The 27,340-nt window shown below is 32.1% G+C and overlaps 1 protein-coding gene across 12 annotated transcripts in view; it reads right to left on the bottom strand.

Annotated features, from left to right (window-relative positions):
- The window catches only part of LOC105484665 (DENN domain containing 1B), a 321,512-nt gene that overhangs the window by 146,020 nt on the left and 148,152 nt on the right, over positions 1–27,340 (bottom strand). For all 12 annotated transcript variants that reach the window (XR_011612370.1, XR_011612369.1, XR_989127.3 and 9 more), the window contains 3 exons: positions 16,698–16,798; positions 10,993–11,038; positions 6,146–6,247 (listed from right to left, as the gene is read on the bottom strand). Coding sequence is in view for 9 of the 12 variants with exons in the window: in XM_011746499.3 (XP_011744801.2) it covers positions 6,146–6,247; positions 10,993–11,038; positions 16,698–16,798 (249 nt within the window). In the remaining 3 variants the exon portion in view is untranslated. The remainder of the gene's footprint in view (positions 1–6,145; positions 6,248–10,992; positions 11,039–16,697; positions 16,799–27,340) is intronic.

The raw sequence follows: 27,340 nt of genomic DNA on the forward strand, positions 1-27,340 counted from the left end.
ACCACATAAGATAATGCCTTGCTGCACCACAGAGGCACACATGGTTTTTTACTGTGTCACTGAGCTAGAACAGGCTCAGCCTCTACCTATCTCACCCTTAATCTAAATTAGGATACCACTGTAATTCTCTCCAACCGCACTCTGTTTCTTTATAACATTTGTCTCTATTTGTAATACTAGATGAGCGTTAACACACCATAAACTCTATGAAATAAGAGTATATGTCTGCTTGTTCACCACTATATACCCAGTTCTTAGCACGTTTGTAAACAGTAGATACTTGATAAATACCTGTTGAATGAATGAATGAATAAATGAACAAATCTAACAACTGTTCCAGGCACAATTCTACAATTATTCCTCTAGTTGACTCAATCAAAGTATCTACGATGGTGCTCAGAAACACAATTCATTTAAAAGGTCACTTGGTCATTATGATATTAGCAAGGTTTGGGAACCGCTATTGTGACAGTGCTCACAATATTGCACACAAAAAAGTTGCTTGAATGTGGAAAAATCAAGAATTTAAAGGACCAGAAATAAATTGGAAATAATTTTAAAAGCCAAAATCAAGGTTTACATTTTTCAGAAAAAAAAAAAAAAAGTATCTGCAGTAACAAGAGAAAGAAGCATGCTATTAAGATAATACATGGTGGGTGGGAGGAAGACATTAAAAGTAAGGCAAGGTAATTTAGTTGGAAATGAAAAGCCACGAGAAAGCCAAGGAACTTCATTGAGCACTTAAAATCACTAAAAGTAACAAACAATAAATCAACTTTAGAATGACAAAAGTACAGAGACATAAAGGGAGGGATTACCAAAGCCTGGATCATTGCTGTGGGAAAGCCAGGTTCTCTTATTCAATTGAGAGAAACTAACAAAAATCTTTTAAATGTTTAGAAGCACAGTTAAGGTTTTTGGGTTTTGCTTTTGTCTTCTTTGTTTTAGTATTTAAGGTTTATATTTTTAAAATATACACCAAGAAAACAGTTGGGAGGACACTAAAATCTATAATAGTTTACCTACAAACAACAACAAAAAAAACTACTTTGTAAATAATTATGTCTCTGACAATAACTATTTAAAAGAATAGCTGAGTTTCCAGAGACATTCAGCTGGGTATGCAGAAGCACAATGACTGCCATCACAACATGGTCTCTTTTTCTAAACACAGGAAATAAAAGGTTATACTCATAGTCAAAAAAGTATATTTTATATATGCATCCAGGTTTCTCATTTTCATTATTATTAAAGTCAAATGGAAACATCCTTATAAAATGTTCTAGGAGGTAACTGTAAACAGACTTTAAAAGTAAGCTTCTATTACTAAAGATAAAAGAAGTGCAATTATATTTCCTTTCAGCAATCACGTATTGAACGCCTATTTACGAAGCACTGTACCAAGGCTGTGTGGCGGGAGCAAGGTACAACTAGATGCCTGAATTCTACCAACTGGAGATTGAGAGGAGAAAAAGCATGACTATACTTTTCCAAGGGCAAACTAAAAGCAATATTTGTCTCCTGAAGTAATAAAATGTTCTCCAAATTACTCTAGAAGCTGAGTGAATCTTTCTAACCTGACCACCCTAGAAATTTGTTAGGGACTTCATTTACCATTAAACACAATAAGGATAACAGCAGAACTGTGGCAAACCTGGAACTAATATAATATTCTCTGGGGCCTATTTTTCTTTATAACATATATTATGACAATTTAACATGTTAAACCTTCATGTTAGATTACAGGAAATATTCAATGAATTAAACATACCCATTGACAGTCCATGTGGTTCTAAGAGTTTAATTTGCTTACATAACTTAATATTTTTTAAAAAGTTTATTTTAGATTTATCTGAAAAAAACTAATTCTTTCAAGCTTATCCCCAAATTAATAAATTCACTTGAATGTAGATATTCAAATATTTGATATCAGAGATTTAGAGACTTTCTCCAGTTCTTATATGCTCTTAATGATTTTTGGTGATTCAGAGCAATTCGTGTCTTTCTTTTTTTTATCACAAAAAAAACATTTAAGGCACTCCTTCTTATGATTCCTGAAAGCTTCACTATAATATACATGATATTTTAGATAGCATCATTATAATAAAGTCTTTTCAATGTTTTAGTAATGAAATATGCTACATACAAAATATAGCTATCCTGTAACATACAGTGGTCTACAGTGACTTGTACAATAACTCTTAAGTGTACCATATTTTCTATATACCCTCATAGTAGAAAACACAAAATTATTTTCCAATAGTATTATATTTAAGACGAAAATGAAGTTTTAAAAATAGTGCTGAAAATCCTAATTTAAATCAAATGGATCAAACTAATATTTCTTTAACAAGTTTAAGTGGCAAGTAAACTTCTATAATATATTTTAAAGGAGTTATTCATTACATTGTATATCACATTTATATGAAAGGGACCATGGTCTACTGTTTCAGACACAGGCCTGAGGATCAACCTCTATGAACTGAATCTCTAGATGTACCATTAACAGTATACTTTCTGTGCCTTGATTTTCTTATCTAAAATAGGAATAGCATAATGACCTATCAATATTATTACTATTCTTACAATCTAACGAGTTTAAATTATTAGAGACAGTTAAGCAATACAGGTCAAAAAACTTGCCTGTTGTAACGAATACTGTAATACATGTAACTTTTTCAGATGTCAATTCATTTTTTCAGATGTCAATTCATTTCAGATGTACTTTCATCTATAGGAATTTATAATTGTTTAATTTAATATTCATATGAGGAGAGAATTCCTAAATCTTATAATTCTAATTATTAGCTTAATTCCTGGTAAGAGGGTAATCCTATTTATATTTGAAATAGTAACAACCTCCAAATTGCTTTTTAAAATGTTGATAAAAATCAAAATGAGCAGGAATATCTCAGAAATACATTTTAAATTATTATGCAATTAAAACTAAATTGTATGCAGATTTGGAATAGGAGGTTTTAATACTGCATTTTCATAAATTAAAATCAACTCATTTGAGATTTCAAATGTTATATTTAATTCAATTGGTTCTTTTTCTCACCCTTATGAACATACCACAATAACACTAACTTTGATTGATGCTGTAACTGAGTCCTAACATTTACTTTTTTTATTTCAAAACATTCAAACTATACTACAGATGTTTGAAGGTGTCTATTTGGCATAGCCACTAAAAAAATAAAGTCGCAATATATTCATAGACAAAAACTACAAGAGTATATTTTATTGGATCTACTGCCTTTAAAAGTTATTCCATGTAATAATCAATATCGTTAAAATCACTCCCAATAAAATATTTGTTTTTTTTCTTTTAATGATCCAAATCTATAGTGAAATGATGAAATCAAAAAACAAGTGTTCTTGTCAGAAGACAGGAAAAGAGGTTTTCCCCCTCCCTTAAGGAAAACAAAGGAATTCTGAAAGCTTTGCCCTGATTTATTTTTCCAATTTTAAATACCTTAAGAGTAGCGGAACTGCTACTGGCATGGTAGTATTTCTAACAGTCAATAAATCTAAAATATTATGTGTGAATATTGGAATGAAGCCATTAAGAAGATTACAGCATGCAACACAGCAGAGGGTCCACAGGAAAAAAGAACTAGTAATTCAGGACAACTGTGACCACTGACCTTTGAACAGCCAAGACCACTGGTCAATCTGACACAATAATAGAGTACACATGCATAGAAAGTCAACCAGCCCATAAGTATAATTTAAATGCTTTGGTGAATGATTTTAAAAGGACCCCCCCCCCATTTAAATCTCAGTTAACCTATTAAACAATCAAACAATACTAATAGTAACATTTTTCAGGTTTCAAGTATATTTTATCAATTTAAATCACACACAAAAAATTTTAGGAAGATCATTTGCAATTTTAACACATCTCATTTAAAACATTTACAATTGTCCTGTTCTGTCTAGTGGGGGTAGGGCAGCTTCTAAAATATGATGTGATGCTTCATCCTATTTCCTCCAAAATTATAAGAGATAGAAAACAGATGAAAAAGCTAAATTTATTAGAAATGGGTTCTAAAAATCACCCAAAATATTTTTAGAAAATTACCATAACTTTAAACCATCTCATACTTTCAGTAAATGGTCCTAGCTCCATCTCAGAACAATTTTTGTCTATTCTTTAAATTTCTCTGTAAGCCTGTGTCCCTGAATTTCAAGCATATATTTATTTAATCAATTTATACCACCTTTCAGTATAACTTTTATCTATATTTTTAAATATTTCAGTTATGTTTACATTGTTGTTCATGAGTAAATAACAAGATGGTCCCTTCTGTCATTTTATATATTTAGACCTTTACATGTGTGAATATTTAACTTCTCCATATATTTAAATAAATGTTTTAATCATCAAACTAATTCTACTAGGAAAGTAGTACTTCTCAATTTAAAAAAGAATCACCCATCAAAAAATAAAATTTCAAAGATTATTTTTCTCAAGAATCATCTGTCATTGATTGAAGCTGCCTATAAAAATTTTAATATCATGTACAGGAAAGCTGAATTTCTTTCTCTTTTTTTTCTTCTTTCTCTTTTTAACAAACAATCTTTCTCCCTAGGATATTAACGGTAGGAAGTACATGCACATAAGGAAAGCGTTCCTAAAAGTCAGGATTCTATTTTCATAATTATTTCTCTATACAGTGAAAAACACTTTGAATTGTTTTTAAATGAATAACTCTAATAATTTATTTGTGATTTTGTTTTTGCAAAAATTTTATAATGAGGTAATCTAGTTATAATAAGCTAAAAAGATGTAATTGTTCACTGGCCTAGGTTTAGATTTGTACATTCATAGCAAAAGTTTTACTACAGTAAGATAAGGTAGTTCAATTTTAATATGCCTCAAGGTCAGCAAGTATTTTAGGCTATTATGGGCATAAATAATCTGATTTTGACTTTAAAATCGTATTTTTCCTATCATTAGACAGAAGGACAATCAAGGCTGGTATTAGTGTATTTTTGAGTTTAGGATTTTTTAAATTCACTTTCTCAAATTCCTTAATAATAGATTTCAAAGTAATTCAATATTACAGAAAAATATGTTCTGAAGGTATATTTTTCCCAAATTTTAATATCCATATAAAGAATAAATGCTTTGATTTTTTAAAAGGAAGTTATTTTAACTTAGAACTATGTTATAAAGATATTTTTAAGTAGTCATTAAAATATATACAGAAACAATACTAGTTTGCATTTTTGTCCGATCCTAAGGAATATGAAGGCCAAAAATAATGCACTTTTGGAGACTATTTAACATGACATACAGAATATGTCCCATTATAAGCTGCAGACACACTCACACACACACAACCCTCCGCAAGATCAAAGACCAGAAGAGAACTGGCACTTAATTTATCAGCCTTTACAGACAAAAGACAGTTTTCGTCATTTCAAAAGGATCAGATGTCTTTTATGACAAACTGGGTTTGCAGTTTAATTTACAAATAGAATTCTAAGTAAGCAGTCTTTGCTCTGCCAAAGCAAATGACAAACAGTGTAGGTTTTCATTCTTGCGGCCCTCAGCAGGATAGAAAAGATTAAAATAAAACTGAAATAATTTAGAGAAAACAAATAAATGTTTCAGAAAGTTGAGGGAGATCAAAGCCAGAATTTTCTGACCCCAACTGTACAAGCATTTCTTATTATATTGACCAGTAACATCAGATCATTAATTAAAAGGAAAAGCGCTGGCAGGTGGCAGGGAAGCAAAAGCCGATAATTGGCCCCCTTCTTCTTCTTGCCTTCAAAAACTCTCTCATTCTTTTGCAAGACATGCCACTAGGCAGACAGAAATGCCTACTTTGTAATATAATGATTAAGATGAGATGAAGAGACTTAGGTTTAAAGAAACTCTGCCTAATGAATGCATTCAGCTTTTTAATTATGATCCTACTTTTACAATAAGGAATATGATGTTCCATTCAAAATCTCAACTGCTAAAAGGTAAAAATATTAAATATGGAATCAACATTGATTTCTCTAACACCCCATGCAAATACCCAACCCTTTTATTTCAGATATTAAAAGTGGGAAAAATAACTTTGTAATTCAGAGGTCCAGGAGAAAACATATATGTTCACCACTGAATAGCCTTCATACTTACCACATCACTTGGTAGGTTGTTCAAGTCACTAAATGGTGATTCTAATGTGTTTGTATCAACATTTAACATAACAACATCTTCCAATGATTTATTTTTCACTCTCTATTAAAAAAACACAATTATGAATACAAATCTTAGTATATTTACTTTACAAAGTTATGATGCGCTTGGAAACAGAAAATATTATCTTAACGCATTAGGCTTGGGAAAAGAAAAAAGGAAAATTCTATATTATAAAAGGATAGAAACAACTTTGCCTCCTGAGAAAGTCTGACTACAACCTATACGAAAAGATTTAGTAAAAATGCTTAAAATTGAATATTTGCTCATCTTATATTAAACATAACAACAACAAAACTTCTTATAAAATAGGCACAGTTACATCAAACCATAAACAAATTATATACTTTAAAATTTTTCCACTTAATTTCAGTCCCATGATACAAGAATTTGTGGCCAGCTCTATACCTATGTTTAGCATAAATCATATTGCAAGGATAACATAAACCAATAACTATGACTACAGCATTAAACTGTAATTTAAATTTTTTATCTATATTCCATACCAAAACGTATATGTTGATGATGAGGACTGAAAGCTGAATAAGAGAAAATAACAGGATAGTAATATGGAATTTATTGTTAGTAATATTTCTCACATGAATTTCAATAGAAGGTATCAAATTTAATAGCCTATCAGACTATCTTGACTTGTCTCATTTGTTTGAAAGTTTAATCAAAATAGTCAAATTATCTCAATATGTCTACAAATAATAGTAAATAAGAATTTTATCATATTTTTCATCCTTAAAATACTTATAGTTCATTTTTCCTACTTAAACTAATAGGTATACTTAAACAATTCATATAATTTTATTAGTCTTATTTAATTTGTAACAAATAGTATTATTCTTTAGTGATAAGTGCTCATTAATTAAATATATTCATGAACTCTGAATTTTATAATTGTATAAGTCAACTAGCAATAGGTTAATAATTTTAGTGTAGTATTTTTAAAGTGGTGGTCTACAATAATAGTCATTTTTGAAAATTATCACTTAAAACCTTATTACCTTATATTTTAAATTAGCCAAACTGGTTATTTTACATTGATCATAATTAAAATTTCTCTGATCCATTTACAATTTCAAATCTCTGCATACGAGAATGTTAAACTTTCTAAAGCAATGGTAGTCTAAAGCAGAGAATTTCCACATGTTAAGAAAGGCTTAATGTCTACAATGAGGACAGATGATTCTAAAAATCTGTCTTCTTTATTATAAAGACTTAAAAGATGGCCACTTCTAAGATATTAGCAGAGAATCACCTACAGTGATACTATTGATACTACTTCAAAAATATTTACAAATACACTCATTTCCTTTTCTTTTCACATGTTTACAAATATGTAAAAAGCTTTAAGTACATATATGTGTAGTTACCTATAAAGTAACTATAGTATGACTACAATAACCTATTTTATAAGTAAAAATATAAATTATATTAATCACATTTGTGTGAAAAACATGTCATAATTTTGATTTTCCTCTTCAACTTTAAGTTCTCATTTTATGACAGAAACTATAAAGATAATCCAATAAACCTGATATATTTGTTAAGGGATAAAATGACTTAGTTTGTAAATAGCCTAAGATAAGGTTATGTGCCCACAAAGTGTTTTGTGAGGACATTATCACTAAACTCAGAACAAGGAAATTGGTACTACTATGATATGTACACTTTTTTCAAAACTGCTCTTAGTTTTAAAAACCTGGTAATTGCTAAATATTAAATTTTATTTAAGGGACCACTCAAAAAAGAATAGAAAAATAAATTCATTTCAAATTAATAAACTGAGATTCCCTGACATGAAAATAATTCTATCAATACATTAGCAAAAAAGGAAAAAATAGAGAGTAACAAATTTATTTTAATTTGGATTAGTATCAATATTTTATCTATTTTTTCTCTCCAAATTAGACTTCAACTATTTTTTTTTCTAAATAGGCATGGGAAGTCATGTGGTATATAAAACGGTACCTCTTTCTGTGTCTCACTGTTACATCTCATAAAGTTATGAGATACAAAATTAAGAAAATTTTAAAAATTGTCTTTTTCTTCAAAAATAAGAAAACATAGACTGAAATGCTTATTAAGCACAACTGTATGAAGTGAAGTCTTTCTCACACCCTCTATGTTTAACTTTTCCATACAATATGGCTACAAATATACTTATGCACATTAATACAAAGAAATGACACAGTGGCAGCAATCACATGATTTTATAAACTGGGTCAACATTTTATTTAGAATCTGTTGTACATTAAAACAATAAGATATTCCTCAAATTTGTAGCCTCTACTAATTTATTCCTTATGACCTGCAGGCCTTAGTCTGCCTTGAGTTCATCCCCAAAGTCTAGTTTTCAGGCAGAACAAAGTGTCTTTAGCCTTTATTTTAGAAGGAAATTTGTATTTTAAAAAGATTCTGGCCATCCTTTACTCATAATTTCATTAAAACAATTGAAAGAAAGATGTTAAGGGATGTTAATTTCATGTCTTTGAACAAATACATTTAGAAGTTGTTACATTAGGTTGGTGCAAAATTAACTGCAGTTTTTGCCATTTAAACAAACAGCAAAACCGCAATTAATTTTGCACCAACCTAAAAAAACAATAAAATGTGTTGAAACTCTCTTGACCAAGAGAAAGGGAATAAGAAAATATTTTAATTATTCCTTAAAGAAAAATTGGTTGCAATTGCCAAGCAAGAAGCAAATATTTACTCAGTTCAGTCTTACATATTAAATATGTAAATAGCTGTATCAATATTTTAATTACAAGACCATTTTGGTAAAAACTAAAAAGCATAAAAGGTAGAAATTTTAGTGAAAAAAATCTTCCTAATAGTGCCATAACAAGAATGAAATTTGCGCGATTGACATCATCTTGTAATAGATTAACAAGAAAGTTGTTGAATGGTATCCAATTGTTTTAAAAGCATTCCTGAAGTGCCCAGTATAGCTTCTCATTCACTAATAAACCAATTAAATAAAATAAGGCTGACTATTAAGACACTTAGATAAGTCCAGAGTATGAAAAATACAGAGATTTCAACCAGTCTAATCATGGCTTCAAATATTCTCATTTAATAATACGAGTCAATTTAAAGTTAGAATGGATTATTCTCTAAGACAACACTTTTTAAGGAGAAAACAATTCTTAAATTTGCTACTTAAAAACAGTATTGGTTTTCTTTATAGGTATCCAAGAATATGTGATAAATTTAATTGAATGTTTAAAATATATACCCTTTTCTACAGTATTTTGGAAAAGCTGAATCATTTGTTTTAAAACTTGATGTAGAATCATTATGCAAAAAAACCTGTAACATCAACAGGTAACCAACAACTTTAAATATTTTTCATCTCTATAATAAATAAACATGTTATAAAAATTATGTATCCTATTACATTCATTAAGAAGCGACAAGTACACTAATATAAAAATCAAATTTGACGACCCTTTTTAGAAAACAATCCAACCAAGGTTAGATTTTAAATAAAGTCAAATTACTGATAAACTAAATGCTAGTCATATAATCTTGTAACAAATTAAGTACCTACTCATTCATATTTCATTTTATGCAATTTATCCTTTCACTGAAACTACCTTGGCATGTAAGAATAAGTTTTCTAGAAATGAATAAAAAATAAGGAGTCATAAAGTTATGCAACTCAGACTTCAATATTACAAACAAACCTACTCAAGATATTCATTTAAATATTTTTTTGTTATTGGTGAAACAAATAAAAAATGTTGCCCTAGCATTTTGTGATAAGCAAAAATGCCCAAAGCTAGAGTACAGGTCGGAATCCACAACCTGCGCCTCCTAAAGGGGCATGACTCTCTCCCAATATGATCCTCAGGAGTTTTAAAATATATCAACAGACTCATCTTTGACCAAAGCAAGGACTGATGGAGTGTATACAGTGATGGCAACTAAGAGGAAAACCAAAGCTAACTCATTTAGGTTGCTCATTAGAAACTGGGTTAAAGTACAATCTGTACAACCAGCCAAAAAAGATAAATTTATCTGAATAAAACTGATAGCATCCAGCATAATGACACCACTCAATTGACCCAATCCTTTGTTTTAATTCAAGCCTTTTGCTTATTTTGTTAAGATGCTGACCCCATACCAAGACCTTCCTGGGAATCTCACTAATTTCAAGTTCCTGGTGTTAATAGTTCAAGGTCTTTCACTATAGGAATAACTTAAATGACAAAAATATTTTAAAATGATGCGGTAATGGTGGAAAAAAAATACTAAATTTTATATTCCCAAACAGAACTGAAAATTAAAACTTAAGGCTATAGTCTAAAGTATTCTTAATGATTAGTATATTAAAACCACATTTAAAATATATATACTGATAAATGGGAACATAATGAAGTCTGCAAAATAAAAAATTTTACTTCATGACTCATAAGTACATAAATTTTGACTTTCAAAATATAGGTCTGAAAAAGAGATATAAATGATCTCAAGTTGCCATAAAAAAAGGCAATTGATCAAGGACTGAAGTTTTAGTATTTAAAACTTATATGATTTCTACCAAATATAACCTATTTTTATGGATTTCATGCCATAAAAAAATGGTCATTTCGTATGTTAATTTAAATGAAATTATTTCAATGTTCTTTTTAAAAATGATAAGCATACTCTAAATATGAAACGAGTCACTTCTTTGTCCTATTCCATTGATATTCCTTCAAAACAAAACTGTTTTAACTATTATTTTATGAGTTAATTTTATCACTATCTCATGTCTGAAAGATACTCACCTCTATGAGGCTGGAGTGTATTCCAATCAGGTATGGCATTGGGGCACTAAATTAAAAATATATATATGCATAGATTCATATAGTTCATTAAAACTGAAACAACAGTATAAGTAATTCAAAATGATTAAAAATTAAATGTACTAAATGCTCAGTTCCAGCATAACACATTATGGATATTCAAAATTATTCAATATATAAAGCTCAAATTTAATCTTAGAGGCCATTAATATATTTAAACTTAAGGTTGCTTTTTATAAACATCATAAAGTCATTTATAATTTAATCAAGAGTTATAATGTCTAAAAAGTTTGTTTGTTGGTTTGTTTTTAACTTAAGAAGAATATCAAGGTCTAGGCCATAGTCTGAATTGAATCTTTTCCATATACCTCATAGCAAATATATCCTAATCATCAAACTTATTTACATCCCTTTTGCACATCTTTTCCTATTCAATTAAATTCTTATTTCTATGATATTCTTAATATATATCTTCATTGATACATACCTCCTATGTCACCAAATATTAGGGTCACAGGGTCAGTCTGCAAATATTTATCAAGACTTATTGTTTGTCAGGCACTGTTCTGGGAGTGGATGTACAAAAGGAAACAATTTCCTCACCTACTGTGCTATCTTTCCCCTCGTATACATTGTCTTTTATTTACTTAATTGTATAAATTCAGATTTATCCAACTTTCACTTTTAATAATGAAATAATTTTAATAAATTTAAAAATACTTAAGTGTGAGAATAATCTTGAATTAATTAATTCGACACATGATATTTAGAGCAAAGCAGGTGCCAGGCCTTAGGATAGACACTTGGGAACATAATAGACAATATAAACAGAATATATTCCCTATGGGTTTTATACTCTTGCAAAAAATATAGATACTAAATTTTTAATACATAAAATAAGAATTGCTGGTTATTTCAGAAATACTTCTCATGAAATACAAGAAGAAAATTATTCAACTTGACATTTCAAACCTAAAATATTATCTAACAGAAAAACATGAGAATTGACAGATATCTACGAAGGCAATAGTGGATATATGAAAAAATAGCTATTTTAAAATAAAACGTTTTTGGTAATTCTTTTACAGGCATCTTTGTGCTCTATTATCACACACCTTTTCTGTTAATGCAAACAGATAATCCTGTTTCTCAAAGGATTTGCATAATTTTCTAAACATCATTGTCATTATCAGAACAGAGATGTCCAAATTTCTGTGTGTTCACTTTGCTACAGCAACAGATTACACAGGCACCCTGACAGACCCAGAGATTTCACAGTAATCTTAAAAAGTTCCAAATTTATTTAAAGATGGCTAACCACTAATCCATATATCCAGAATTTACAAAGTAAGTGTTAAAGTTCTTATTTTACTCCTCATTAGCCTGTACATTCTAGTTCATTACTTCTTATTGCACTAGATTCTAATTCCCAGTTGTCTTTGCCCTTTGTAGCTTTGTTCCTTCCTATTTATTTTTTTAATTTGAATGCAAGAGACCATCTGGAATTGATCTGATATTCTGGATACTTCACTAGGCTGAAAGTTGAGAACTTTTTATAGGCCTTGATATCCTTAAGACCTAAGAGATTTTCTACCTTCAAAAGGAAACAGGAGGAACAAATGTGGACTGTTCCACTACTTCCCTAGTTCAAGTTCCCATCCCTGAATTCCTTCCGGGGCTCCAGAGAAGACTAAAGTGCATATCACTAGCAAATCTAGGCTTCCACAACAAGGTTTTGATAACTTTAACAAAATGAAGTTAGGCAACTCCCATGATCTTAAATATCTCAATCCCTGCCTATATCCAAAATACCATAAAATTATTAAAGTCACTGCGTAAACTTCCAGTTCACCTCAGGTTAGCTTATCCTACTCACAAGATTTATAGTACAGAAAAAGCCCATGCAGTCTGAATTTCAAAGTACATTTTAATGAAAGAGTTTTAAAATAGTTAAGCCTTCTAAAAAACAATAGTTACTAAGTCCATTTTACAAATGTTGGTGGGATAAATGGGTGGGTCAGAGTTTCATAAAATCAGAAGCAGACTGCTAAATAACCTACTGAAGTGCCAGCAAATACATCTAGGAAAACATTTTTTTAAACTTTATGGAAGACATACTTATCTTTTGAAGTATAAAAAACACATTTATAAAAATTATTAAGCTGGCATAAAAATATCAATTAAAAAGCTTGTATGCAAAATGTAATCATATAATAACTTGATTACATTTAAAATGGGATCACTTGTTACATCCACATGTTCTCTTCTCACCAATTTCTCATAAACTCCAAAACACGGATGTGAGAACTGTAAATATTATTAACCTAGAGACTAATTTCTTAAAATAATTACAGTTTGCAGAATATAGAGTGAATAGTTGTTTCTTTCTCACAAAAACTGGATTGTGTAATCCTAATATGAAATTACCCAAATCTCATGAAATGTAAGTTTGCAACCCTAGCTTAAATTTCCTAATTCGATTAGAGCATTATCAAGTCAAGAAGAAATTCTTGGCAACACAGACGTTTTGTCCTCTGTGTGCAAAACTGTCCTAGATCTTTCTTTCAATGTAGTCATTTTGCAAAGATGGGATACAGAAACCTCCATATGATTGCTGCTTCTTTTTGGTAGCAATTATCTGTATTTAAGAATAGCTTTTTTTTTTTTTTTTTTTTTTTTTTTTTTTTTTTTTTTTTTAGGTTTTCTTACAAAGAGACCACCAATGACATAGACCATAACAGCAGTCTACTGGGGTAGTCTGAAGTATACAATTTTCCCATTTGTTTTTTTAAAAAACCTATTCTCTCAGAAGCTAAACCTGCTCCTTTCATAAAAAGAAGAGTCATATAGCCTAAATAGTGACTCAATCATTCATGAACAAATAATAGATAATAATAATTTTACTAGCACTAAAGTCACATTATCTGTCATGTGTTTATGGATTCAGATAGGTTAAGAGTGCCTTGCAACATCACAGACTTGCCATATTAAAGTATTCTTATATTGGCTGATTAGGGAAAAATGCAGATGGTGTCATTTCCTCCCAGGCACCTTCTTTAAGCTACCAGGGAGTGTACGCCACTTCTTTTCATGTGTTGCCATCCATGGTCCTTTGTATGCCTATCCTGTAATACTTATAATGTTGCAGTACTGTGCTATGTGTGTGCATGTGTGCACATCTAAGTATGTGTGTATTTCTTGCTATCTGTGAACCCTGCAAGGGCAGAAACTAAATCTTATTCATTACATTACATATTCACAGCTTGGCAAAATATTTAGATGGTCACTAAATGTTTAATGAACAAATGAATGGATGAATCAACAAAGTAACAAGGCTTTATTGGTGGACCAAGATGCGATATTCATCTATGGTCACAAGATGGCATTATGGCTCTCCACAGTCCAACCCACAGCAGAGCTACCAGCTGCAAAAACAGAAATACTTTATGGAGGTAGGATTACCTCAGGAATCAGAAAGTTCCAATCATGCCAAAGAGTTAGCAAATATATATCTTTTCCTATCAAATCTTCATGATACTATTTTTGAACTGGAATATTCATAAAAATTATTTAATCAAATACTGTGACACTGAAGGGATGATCTGTAATTTTTTTCCCTTTTACATGTAGATCAGTATGATTTTAACCTCAAGGATGGAAATGGAAGAAAACCGTTTACCTTAGGAAACAGTTTAGTTTACCAAGTTTTCTGATGGCTATTCTTTAAAAAAATATATTATATTACACTACTCAGTTCCTATGATAGAAGCTGAGCCTATCATTGTGACCTTAAGGTTCAGGAAGTTTCAGGTAACTTCTTGTTTGAATATCACTGATTCACTCTTTGAACCAGGGAGTTTTTGGCATGGAAGCTGTTAGAACTCAACCCAAAGGCTATTTCAGACATTAGAAACTAGAAAGAAAATTCCAGGGACTGAAATATGAAACAAGTTTCCTTCACTGAATTTAATGACGGGTAGAAACTATCAGAAAAGCTCTGGAAAAAATTAGTACAGAACTGCCTGTGTCATAGAATAATTTCTAAATAACATTTTAGAAAATCTTAAATGTGTAATTCATTACAGATAATTGAACTTAATTAAAGGTGTGTTATCTCTTAAGAGGTTAGAACATTTTAATATAAAAATTAAGATGGCACTAACATCATATATAAAATGTAATTCTAAAGATACATTATATAAAATCATATATCAATATATTTCCAAATACTGCTGTAACATGTATTTTTAAATAAGTAAAGTTTAATTACTGAACAGTATATACAAAGATCTACTGCATATGTCAACATAAATAAATGAGAGACCCTCCCTTTAAGGAATGCTAAAATACTACAGGTATGTTGGTTAAAGAAAAACTCTAAAATGAATAACAAAGGGCTTATTTATAGATTTAGCTTTATTCTTAGACTTGTGTGTATAACGCTTAACAATATAAACTACATTCCTATAGTTTCCTGCCAAACAGTTTCTCCTTTCTAGTTCTCAAACAGCATAATAGTAATGGTAGGTCACTGGGCACCTACTTCACAGCATTATCAATTCTAATAATATTACCATGCTGTGGAAACACAACAATATATTAATATAATCAATATGTGGCCAAGTACATGTGTTGTCACTACAATCACTTGCTCTGAAGAGAGTTAGTCATAAAAAGTTAATAGAAACCCTCTATGTATGAACTTAAATCATTTTTAATCCTTAATACTTTCTGCCTTTTATGAAATAAGAAAGTTAAATGAATGCATTGATTCTAAAAGTGCTATGTTTTAGTAACATTAGCTGTGAAATAAGAAAACACATTAAGGTCAAAATTGTTTCCTTCTATGTGTGTGCACAATGGTTTAGAGAAAACATCCCATCACATTTCTTAAGAATTAGGCTACACCTGCAGAAGATGATTATGCAATAAAGATAACATTTCCCCCCCTAGTTTTGAAGAAGGCCCAGAAGCTGCTATTTAGAAGTCTAATCCTTATTTAGACTCATGATAAGTATGCAGATTCTTCCAGGCGAAGAGAACAAGGAGGTTCTAGAGGCCTGGTTATTGGGTGGGATCCCTTAGGAATTGTGTCTAATGCCAGGAAACTTTTCAGAATTACTCCCAGTACTTTTCAACATTGCTGTTCATGGTGGTTCAAGGCTGAGACTTTGACTTAAACAAAAAACAAGAATTCTTGTAGTAGAGACAACCCCTTTGTCAGTACTTGGTATTTGGTGGGCTAATATCAAAAAAAGAGGGGTAGAGTAGTGTGTTCTGAAGTAAAGGTAACGAGAGTATGCCCTGACAGAGACAATGTGGTTTCTGGCAGATTTGCCAGACAAATTCCGACACCTGGGATATTGAGTTCTCTAACTGACACCATAACTTCTATACAGTTTTCCTAAACACAACTTAAGACTGTTATTTTTTCCTATTTTGCATTATCTAAATGACTGCAGAAGAAATTCACAAAATCTAAAGAACTTTATGTTTGCTAAGTATAAATTTGTGCTACCTTTGAACAGAATTATTTTGTCCTTCATAAAAGCCATCTTTACTATTTATTAAAATGTAAGTTTCTGTGATTTCTTTTAAATATACCACCAAGTTTATCTAATTCACAAATAAACAGATATCTAATCATGAAACCTAAATTTAAAGGAGTCTGGCAAAAGCCAGCTTACCAGCAGTAGTCCAGCAGGTGTGGAGGAAGCACTGGGATGTATATGTGTTGCCAATACATTGGGTATAGGAGAGCAGCTGATCCATGGATACAGGCAGTTAACTAAAATTTGTAAAAGGATAACAAAAATAAGTAGCTGCTGACCTTCCAAACAAAAAGCAATGTTCAATGTATCAACAATGAACAGTAATCACAGAACAATTTACATAATGACATAAATCACATTGTCTTTACCAATTCTACATGTAAAAAGTCTTATGTCTCAGAGGCCCCTCTGAAACATATATAAAGAGCAAAAGTAGCTTCTTGGGAATCATGTAGTTATAATCATCTGAAAATACAGAGCTTGGGATTAAAAACTTAGAACATAAGTAAAACTGAAAAATTAGGTGTGCATCTTAGAAAAATTGCAGGAAATTACAATTTATACAGCATAGTTTGTGTATCACTCAGATTAATATAACATGATTAAATATGGAAAGGAAGAGAGGCTGAAAGCTCCTGAGGGATATCATTAGGGCAAATTGCCAAAGAATGAAACATGAGCCAGTCAGGAGAGTCTGGAAGCTGCAAAAATATCAGGGGACTTGAATGTTCGACAGTTGGAGCTTCAGTAATGTGTGAACTGCGGGTTATGGTATCAAGAGACTCTGTTCACTGACACATAGAATGTCACTATTGACCAGCGAACTGCCCAAGCTTGACAGCTGTACTACAGGAAGCCAAGTATATCATAATTTCATATTTAAACTGTTCATTCCAGATTAACATTTTGTTTCCTAGCTTTATATCACAACAGCTGTAATTACATTGTTGCTATTTTAAAGGTAATTGCCATTTTAATTGTTTTGTTTTGGTAAGCAGTTAATTAAACATTTTTTAGTGCTTAACAAAAGGATATCACCTTTTCTTCCATCTTCTGACCCTCATCAGAATTCTTTCAATATGACTTTCTTTCCATTTTAAATTATATTTCCATAAATGTAAAGTCATTTTTATGCATAAAGCAATAATTAAATCAGCATTCTTAATCATTTTAAAGTTTTGCTATAGTCTGTATTTCAAGGTTACCAATTAAATTATTTTATTCAACTTGAAGATCAGAATTTTTTAAAAATCTGAAAATGAACCAGACTTTCTGTAAACCATTTTCTCTATTATTATACAAAGATATTTAAAGAAACTACATAATAATCCACAATTAATTTTAAAAAATGAATGTACACAAAGCAATCCAAATCCTATTAATAGCCACATTTGTCTATGTTTAAGCGCAAAGTAGTTCCATTACATAAAAAGTCAATTAAAGTAATTTGATCTGAACCCAAACTAAAAATTTTTATTCAAAGTATATTCATCTTTGCCATATGTGTTATATTTTTTCCAGTCACGTTTTTAATCAGTTTTATATGGCAAATAATGTATTTTGATTTCACTTGGGATGTTATCATTAAAGGATTTTACTACCTTGTACTTACAAGCTTTAATAGGTTATCATAGTATTCCTTCAATAAATATTACTTTTTAAATTCCTTAATTAGAGCCTACAATATGCCACTAGGAGGCATTCAAATACTTCCATTTAACAATTACAGACCATGGATTTATTTATGTTACAAACTGCAGCTAGAGGGAAATGAAAATGGGGTTGATCTAACTCATTGTGTCAAATTCTCCAAGAGCTCTCAGGTACTCCTTAGTTGTAAATTAGGCCTCTTTAAAATTGTATTAACTCTTTCCACCCCCTTTTTAACCTGATGGGCTAAAAAAGCTTATGCAGCTTTGAAAGCAGCTAATTATTCAATTTCTCAATCCGCACACAGATGACTTTTTAAACAGTTCATTCAAAGCCTTAAAAACAACAAAAAAGCTTTTATTGTTACTGAGCAAATAAAAACTGTAGCAAGAGGAAAAACACATTCTTAAAGTGAGGAATTAAATATAATACCTCACTTTATTTCACTGGGCATTTTTATCACTGGGCAATTTATTTCACTGGGGATACCCAGAGTCCAAAGCACTCTACTAAATGCCACGTAAATACTTTCCCTGCCTCCTTACTGGTCATCCTTAAATGAAGTTTTATTAGTTATTCGCTAACAAAATTCAACATTATCTGATGAATTTGACTGATTTCTTAGAGGATGGTTTCTGTAATTATATGCAGAGTCACAAAATTTCTGCAATGGACAGCATCTGGCAGAGGGTTATGCCTGCTAATCAAGATCTACCAGGAGAGAAGCAAGCTCTACAGGACTTGGCAACTTTCTGGATGTGGGGTATAGGTGACAAGGAGAGGACAAAATACATGACAACACCTCCCCAACCACAGTTCTGGAACTAAGCAACCAGAATGCATTATTAAAGGTAATATAGCAAAGTGTCAGGTTTAAGTAGAATTATAAGGCATCGGCTTTAGCAAATATTTATTCTGTTAACCATAAGACACCTAAATGGAGATTTCCAAAGAAGACGGAAGCATCCCAAAGATGATCCCCCATATTCACCTAGTAGCATGCAAGAGCTGTATAACTTAAAAAGAATGAGAAAATACTATTATGGCATAGTCTTTTAGAGACGATAGCAAAGTTGCAAGTAAATAGAATAAAACAAATTTACTAGAAAATTTAACACATTCATATGTAAATTGAATAAAATCATAACATGTATATTACAGACACAAAATTAGGGCTCTGCCACCAACAAGCCATGTGACCTCTGGCACATCTACTAATATAACCATGTCTCAGTTTTCTAATCTTTAAAATAAGAACTCTATGCTAGATGATCTGTAAGTATTTTCTCTCATAGATCAAGCATTCTTTATTTTTAGATCAGATCAGTTCTATCTTTTTTATATTCTTACGTATTGAGATTTCTTCTATCCTGGTGGCTAACGGAATACTACAACTGGACTATAATTCAGATCCACTTTCAAGATATATCTAAAGGTTTAAGTGCTTTAAAGTGCTTTCATAAAGTCTCTAAGTGCTCTAAAGTCCATAAGGTAATTATGCAACTGAAAATATTATAACAATTTATTTGCTTAATTCAGCAAAAATTTTGAGTGCCTGCTATATGCAACTGAAATCCCTATGATGCAACAGGGACACAGCACTAAACAGAACAAAGTCCCCGTTTTATGGAGCTTACGTTTAGTGGAAAAAGCAAACAATAAACAAGTAAAATAAACATTGTCAGAGATGAGATCTATAAAGAAACCAAAGTAGGGAGTGATAGGGGTGGTGGGCTATTTTAGGAGGATTACAGAAAAACTCTAACGTGGTGACATATGTACTAAAACCTAACTGAAGGGAGAGCGCAAACTCGTGGATTTGGGAAGAAGAGCATTCCAGGTAAATTGAACAAGGCATTCAGAAGTCCCAGGTGGGAATATGCTTGGCATCTTCACAGAGCAATGGGGAGGTCAGTGAGATTAGACTGGAGAAAGTGGGAGAATGGCAGATGAGGTCAGATAGAGAAGCAGAATCAATGATCAATGACGGAGAGCCTTCTACGACATGGCAAAGACTCTAAATGTTATTCTGGATGACATTTTTACATACCTCTGAAGAGAGTGCTATCATAATAAACTATTTACCTAGAACATTTTGAGAATATACAAATTAAAGGAAAATAAACTACATATTTTAGAAGTTTGGTTTGCAATATAAAGTACTACAAAGAAATGAGAACAATTCAATAAGCCAAGTAAGGAGAATCTTATTAAAGTTATTTATGATATATTGAATCTTTAAGCTTAAAGAAAATGAAATATCATATAGTCTTTCTTTGGGCTAGAATTACCCAAGTTTCATATGTCTGATTAGCGACAGGGCCAGGACTCCACGTTGCTTTTCTAATATCGTCAATTGCTTCTTTAATACCACAGTTGTTCCTCACGAAAGCAGAGAAAAGTGTAAAGGAAAGAATTTCTATGTTTCAGTTCAAACATATCTCTGGCATTATATCCTGAAACTGAATAATACACTGCTATAATTTTCAGAGAAAAATGAATTTACCAAATAAAGGTTTATGGAAAAACATATTCTTATCTTTATGTAGCATATGAATATTTAAAATGCACATGTATTTTCATAAAGCATACCCAATATATTAAATTAATATAGTGCCAAAGAGCTGACTAATGCAAAATAGAAACATTGGGAACACTGATTTACTATGGACTTCAATTACAACCTAAGTATATATGCTAATCATGAGAAGGGACAAGAACTAATGCCCGTGAAACCAGACAGAGAAACCTGACAGTAAAGGTCAGCAATAGTGTACTCAGTCATAGAACAAAGGCATTTGAAACTTCTGGTTCCCAGGTCACCAGGTCTAAACATAGATAGTGCCACTGAAAATAACAGCAGCAAATGTTTATACAATTCTTACCGTGTGCCAAGAACTGTTATGAGTACTTGAACTACTCATATCTAATCCTCACAACAACCTCATGAAGTACTATTATCATTATTTCTACTTAACAGATAGACACTAAGACAAAGTTCAACCAACTGCCCATGATCATACAGCTTATAAACAGCCAAGTCAGGATACAAATGGAGGCAGGCTGGATCCAAAGTATAGTAACCGCTATTTCAAACTACCTTCAATACACGAAGATTTTAAATTCTCATCATTATAAGGCTTTGAATAACATCTACTGACTGAAAATACTGTGTTTTATACTAATTGTATAATAGAGAATGGATCTTTGGACCGAACAGTCAAACAAGAACCACTGACCTTTGTATGAGAAATCTATGATAGACAGAGATCTGATTTACAAAACTTTCCTCAGGCAACACAGACTGTAACTACAGCAGGAAACTAATAGAACAGACTCTCCCAGAAAACGTTAAAAGGTTCTACAAGTTATCATTTCAATTTATGTCTGTGAGTACACCTAAGTTTGAAACTGAACCAAAGTTGTCCTGCTTTGTGATACAAAATCTGATTTGTTCTTCTTAAACTATATTTATAGAAATCAGCCTATTAATAAAACTAGAATTGTTTTAAGCAATTAAATAGGCATGTATTTTCAGGGAGAAGAAAAAGACATTTATCAGACTCCCATGGACACAGGAGAAAGATAATCCATCTGGTATAATTACCACTATGAAAAATAGTACAATTTTAACCAGCACGCCTTACAGGTAAAGGTATCATACAGACACATTGCTACTCACACTATTCTAGCCTCTGTATCACCTATCTAGATTGTGCCTCATTCTTTTGTAGAAATCCTACACTTCAAATAGAGTTATATGAGTTACTGCAGGGTTAAATGAGATACTGAGGGGCAGATTTATATTCCCCAAGAAAGCATTTATTAATAAAATCTAAGAAACATATATTAGAGACCTCACCTGATTTTTAACTGAATCAGTACTTAATTTAGAAATTTAAGCACTATAAATAATTATAAGTATCAAGAGTAAATTGCTGCAGATGGGAATGTAATGAATTCCTCATAAAATTTTAAAAAAATTAGTGGAAACCATAAAGAAAACATCTGCTTAAACACATTTAATTTATATTCACATTTTAAAGTTTAGACCAAAAAAGTCAGCAGCAAGGTATTTGAAAACCACAACATTAACTACAAAATAGTCTCACTTAAGCAAAACTCTAATATTCAAATTAAGTGAGACTTATAAGAAAATGTTTGGAGAGTAGATATTCTATACAATGCAAAAACAATTATTTTTATTATTATACTTTATGTTCTAGGGTACATGTGCACAACATGCAGGTTTGTTACATATGTAAACATTTGCCATGTTGGTGTGCTGCACCCATTAACTCATCATTTACATTAGGTATATCTCCCAATGCTATCCTTCCCCACTACCCACACCCCACAACAGGGCCTGGTGTGTGATGTTCCCCTTCCTGTGTCCAAGTGATCTCATTGTTCAATTCCCACCTATGAATGAGAACATGCAGTGTTTGGTTTTCTGTTCTTGCGATAGTTTGCTGAGAATGATGGTTTTCAGCTGTATCCTTGTCCCTACAAAGGACACGAACTCATCCTTTTTATGGCTGCATAGTATTCCAAAGTATATATGTGCCAAATTTCTTAATCCAGTCTGTCACTGATAGACATTTGGGTTGATTCCAAATCTTTGCTATTGTGAATAGTGCCACAATAAACATACATGTGCATGTGTCTTTATAGCAGCATGACTTACAATCCTTTGGATGTATACCCAGTAATGGGATGGCTGGGTCAAATGGTATTTCTAGTTCTAGATCCTTGAGGAAGCGCCACACTGCTTTCCACAATGGTTGAAGTAGTTTACGGTCCCACCAACAATTTCAAAGTGTTCCTATTTCTCCACATCCTCTCCAGCACCTGTTGTTTCCTGACTTTTCAGTGATTGCCATTCTAACTGGTGTGAGATGGTATCTCATTGTGGTTTTGATTTGCATTTCTCTGATGGCCAGTGATGATGAGCATTTTTTCATGTCTGTTGGTTGCATAAATGTCTTATTTTGAGAAGTGTCTGATCATATCCTTTGCCCACTTTTTGATGGGGTTGTTTTTTTCCTGTAAATTTGTTTGAGTTCTGTGTAGGTTCTAGATATTAGCCCTTTGTCAGAATAATAGATTGCAAAAATTTTCTCCCATTCTGTAGGTTGCCTGTTCACTCTCATGGTAGCTTCTTTTGCTGTGCAGAAGCTCTTTAGTTTAATTAGATTCCATTTATCTATTTTGGCTTTTGTTGCCATTGCTTTTGGTGTTTTAGACATGAAGACCTGCCCACGCCTATGTCCTGAATGGTATTGCCTAAGTTTTCTTCTAGGGTTTTTATGGTTTTAGGTCTAACATTTAAGTCTCTAATCCATCTTGAATCAATTTTTGTTTAAGGAGTAAGGAAGGGATCCAGTTTCAGCTTTCTACTTATGGCTAGCCAATTTTCCTAGCACCATTTATTAAATAGGGAATTCTTTCCCCATTTCTTGTTTTTGTCAGGTTTGTCAAAGATCAGATGGTTGTAGATGTGTGGTATTACTTCTGAGGGCTCTGTTCTGTTCCATTGGTCTATATCTCTGTTTTGGTACCAGTACCACGCTGTTTTGGTTTGTAGCCTTGTAGTATAGTCTGAAGTCAGGTAGCGTGATGCCTCTAGATTTGTTCTATTGACTCAGGATTGTCTTGGCAATGTGGGCTCTTTTTTGGTTCCATATGAACTTTAAAGTAGTTTTTTTCCAATTCTGTGAAGAAAGTCATTGGCAGCTTAATGGGGATGGCATTGAATCTATAAATTACCTTGGGCAGTATGACCATTTTCATGATATTGATTATTCCTATCCATGAGTATGGAATGTTCTTCCATTTGTTTGTGTCCTCTTTCATTTCATTAAGCAGTGGTTGGTAGCTCTCCTTGAAGAGGTCCTTCACATCCCTTGTAAGTTGGATTCCTAGGTATTTTATTCTCCCTGAAGCAATTGTGAATGGGAGTTCATTCATGATTTGGCTCTCTGTTTGTCTGTTACTGGTGTATAAGAATGCTTGTGATTTTTGCACATTGATTTTGTATCTTGAGACTTTGCTGAAGTTGCTTATCAGCTTAAGGAGATTTTGGGCTGACACAATGAGGTTTTCTAAATATACAATCATGTCATCTGCAAAGAGGGTCAATTTGACTTCTTCTTTTCCTAATTGAATACCCTTTATTTCTTTCTCTTGCCTGATTGCCCTGGCCAGAACTTCCAACACTATGTTGAATAGGAGTGGTGAGAGAGGGCATCCCTGTCTTGTGCCAGTTTTCAAAGGGAATGCTTCCAGTTTTTGCCCATTCAGAATGATATTGGCTGTGAGTTTGTCATAAATAGCTCTTATTATTTTGAGATATGTCCAATCAATACCAAATTTATTGAGCGATTTTAGCATGAAGGGCTGTTGAATTTTGTCAAAAGCCTTTTCTGCATCTATTGAGATAATCATGTGGTTTTTGTCTTTGGTTCCGTTTATATGCTGGATTATATTTATTGATTTAAATATGTTGAACCAGCCTTGCATCCCAGTGATGAAGCCCACTTAATCATGGTGGATAAGCTTTTTCATGTGTTGCTGGATTCAGTTTGCTAGTATTTTACTGAGGATTTCTACATCGATGTTCATCAGGGATATTGGTCTAAAATTCTCTTTTTTTGTTGTGTCTCTGCCAGGCTTTGGTATCAGGATGATGTGGGCCTCATATAATGAGTTAGGGAGGATTCCCTCTTTTTCTATTGATTGGAATAGTTTCAGAAGGAATGGTACCAGCTCCTCCTTGTACCTCTGGTAGAATTCAGCTGTGAATCCATCTGGTCCTGGACTTTTTTGGTTGGTAGGCTATTAATTATTGCCTCAATTTCAGAGCCTGCTATTGGTGTCTTCAGGGATTCAACTTCTTCCTGGTTTAGTCTTGAGAGACTGTATGTGTCCAGGAATTTATCCATTTCTTCTAGGTTTTCTAGTTTATTTGTGTAGAGGTGTTTGTTCTCTGATGGTATTTTGTATTTCTGTGGGGTCGGTGGTGATATCCCCTTTATCATTTTTTATTGCCTCTATTTGATGCAAAAACAATATTTTGTACATTTTTTTAAAAAAGAATTTATTTTTTAGAATAGTTTTAGGTTCATAGCAAAACTGAGCACAAATTACAGGAATGTCCCATATTCTCCCTGCCCTCACCCACGCATAGCTTCCTCCATTATCAACACACCCCACCACACTGGTACATTGTTACAGCCGATGAACCCATATTGACACAACATTGTCACCTGAGTCCCTAATCTACATAAGAGTTCACACTTGGTGTTGTACATTCTAGGATATAAACAAATTTACAGTGACATGTATCCACCATTATAGTATCATTAAAATGCTCTGTTAAATAATTAGGTATAAATCTAAAAAAATATGTATACTATATATATAAGGAAAACTAAATATTCTAATAAAAGAAATCAAAGAACTAAATAAATGGAGAGATATTCCATGTTCATGCATAGGAAGACTCAATACTGTCAAGACGTCAGTCCTTCCAACTTGGTCTATAGATTACAATCCCCATCAAAATCCCAGGAAGTTTTCTTGTGGAAAATAAGAAGCTGATTCTAAAGTTTCTATGGAGAAGCAAAAGACGCAGAATAGTCAACGCAATTCTAAAAGAACAAAGTTGGAGGACAGACACTATCTGAGTTCAAAACTTATTATAAAGCTACAATATTCAAAACAGTATAGCATTTATAAAAGAACATACAATTAGATCAATGGAGCATAATAGAGAGCCCACAAATAGACCCACATAAATATAATCAACTAATCTTTGACAAAGAAGCAAAGGCAATACAATGAATAAAAGACAGTCTTATCAATAAATGGTGCTGGCTGGAACAAGTGGACATCCACATGCCAAAAAAAATGAATCTAGATACAGACCTTACACTTTTCATGAAAATTTACTCACAATGAATCACAGACCTAAATGTAAAATGCAAAACTATAAAACCCCTAGAGGATAATACAGGAGAAAATCTACATGACCTAGGGCTTGGCAATGACTTTTAGAGACAACACCAAAGTCATGAACCATGAAAAAATTAATTGATAAGTTGGATTTCATTAAATTTAAAATTTCTGTTCTGTGAAAAACACTGCCAAGAAAATTTAAAACGCAGCCAGGGACTAAGAGGAAATATTTGCAGAAGGCATATCTGATAAGAGACTGCTATCCAAAATATACAAAACTCTTAAAATTCTATAATAACGAAACAAACAACCCAATTAAGAAATGGGTCAAAGACTGTAACAGATGCCTCACCAACCTCAACAAAGATATACGAGTGACAAATAAGCATATGAAAAGATGTTCCCCATCACATGTCATCGGGGAAAGGCAAATTAAAACCATAAGGAGATACCACTACACACCTATTAGAATGGCCAAAATCCAGAACGCTGACAACAAATGCTGATGAAGATGTGGAAAAGAAACTCTCATTCATTTACGATGGTACTACAAAATGGTACAGCTACTCTGAAAGACATTTTGGTGGTTTCAAATAAACCTAAATTTTTTTATACTCTATTTTCTTCCTTCGTTCTCTTAGGGTGGTATCTTAGTCTCTTTGGGCTACTATATCAAAATACCTTAGAGTAGGTAACTTATTAATAATAGGAGTTTATTTCTCACTGTTCTAGAGGCTGGGAAATCCAACATCAAGGTACCAGCAGATTCAGTGTCTGGTAAAGGCTTGCTCTTTTTCCATAGATGGCACCTTGTTACTGCATCTTCACATGGCAGGAGGGACTGAACAGCTCCCTTGAAGCTCTTTTATAAGGTCACTAATCACATTCATGAGGGCTCATGATTTCATTACTTCCTAAAGACCTTAACTCTTAATACTATCACATTAGGGTTTAAATTCCAAAAATATAAATTTTGGAGGACACATTCAGACCACAGTAGACGGTAAATTCTGATACTTCACTGCTAAAAGTTTATTCTAAACTATTTCCATCATACCCAGGTCCTTTGGAAAGTTCTAATCATCTCACATTTAGTCATTGGTTTATTAGCTCTTCCTGGCCAAATAATTCTAAATTTTTCTTTCTTGCTTGCTTCCTTCAAGTATTCA

The sequence above is a fragment of the Macaca nemestrina genome, chromosome 1 (genome assembly GCF_043159975.1).
Source record: "Macaca nemestrina isolate mMacNem1 chromosome 1, mMacNem.hap1, whole genome shotgun sequence".
In the NCBI taxonomy this organism is placed as follows: Eukaryota; Metazoa; Chordata; class Mammalia; order Primates; family Cercopithecidae; genus Macaca; species Macaca nemestrina.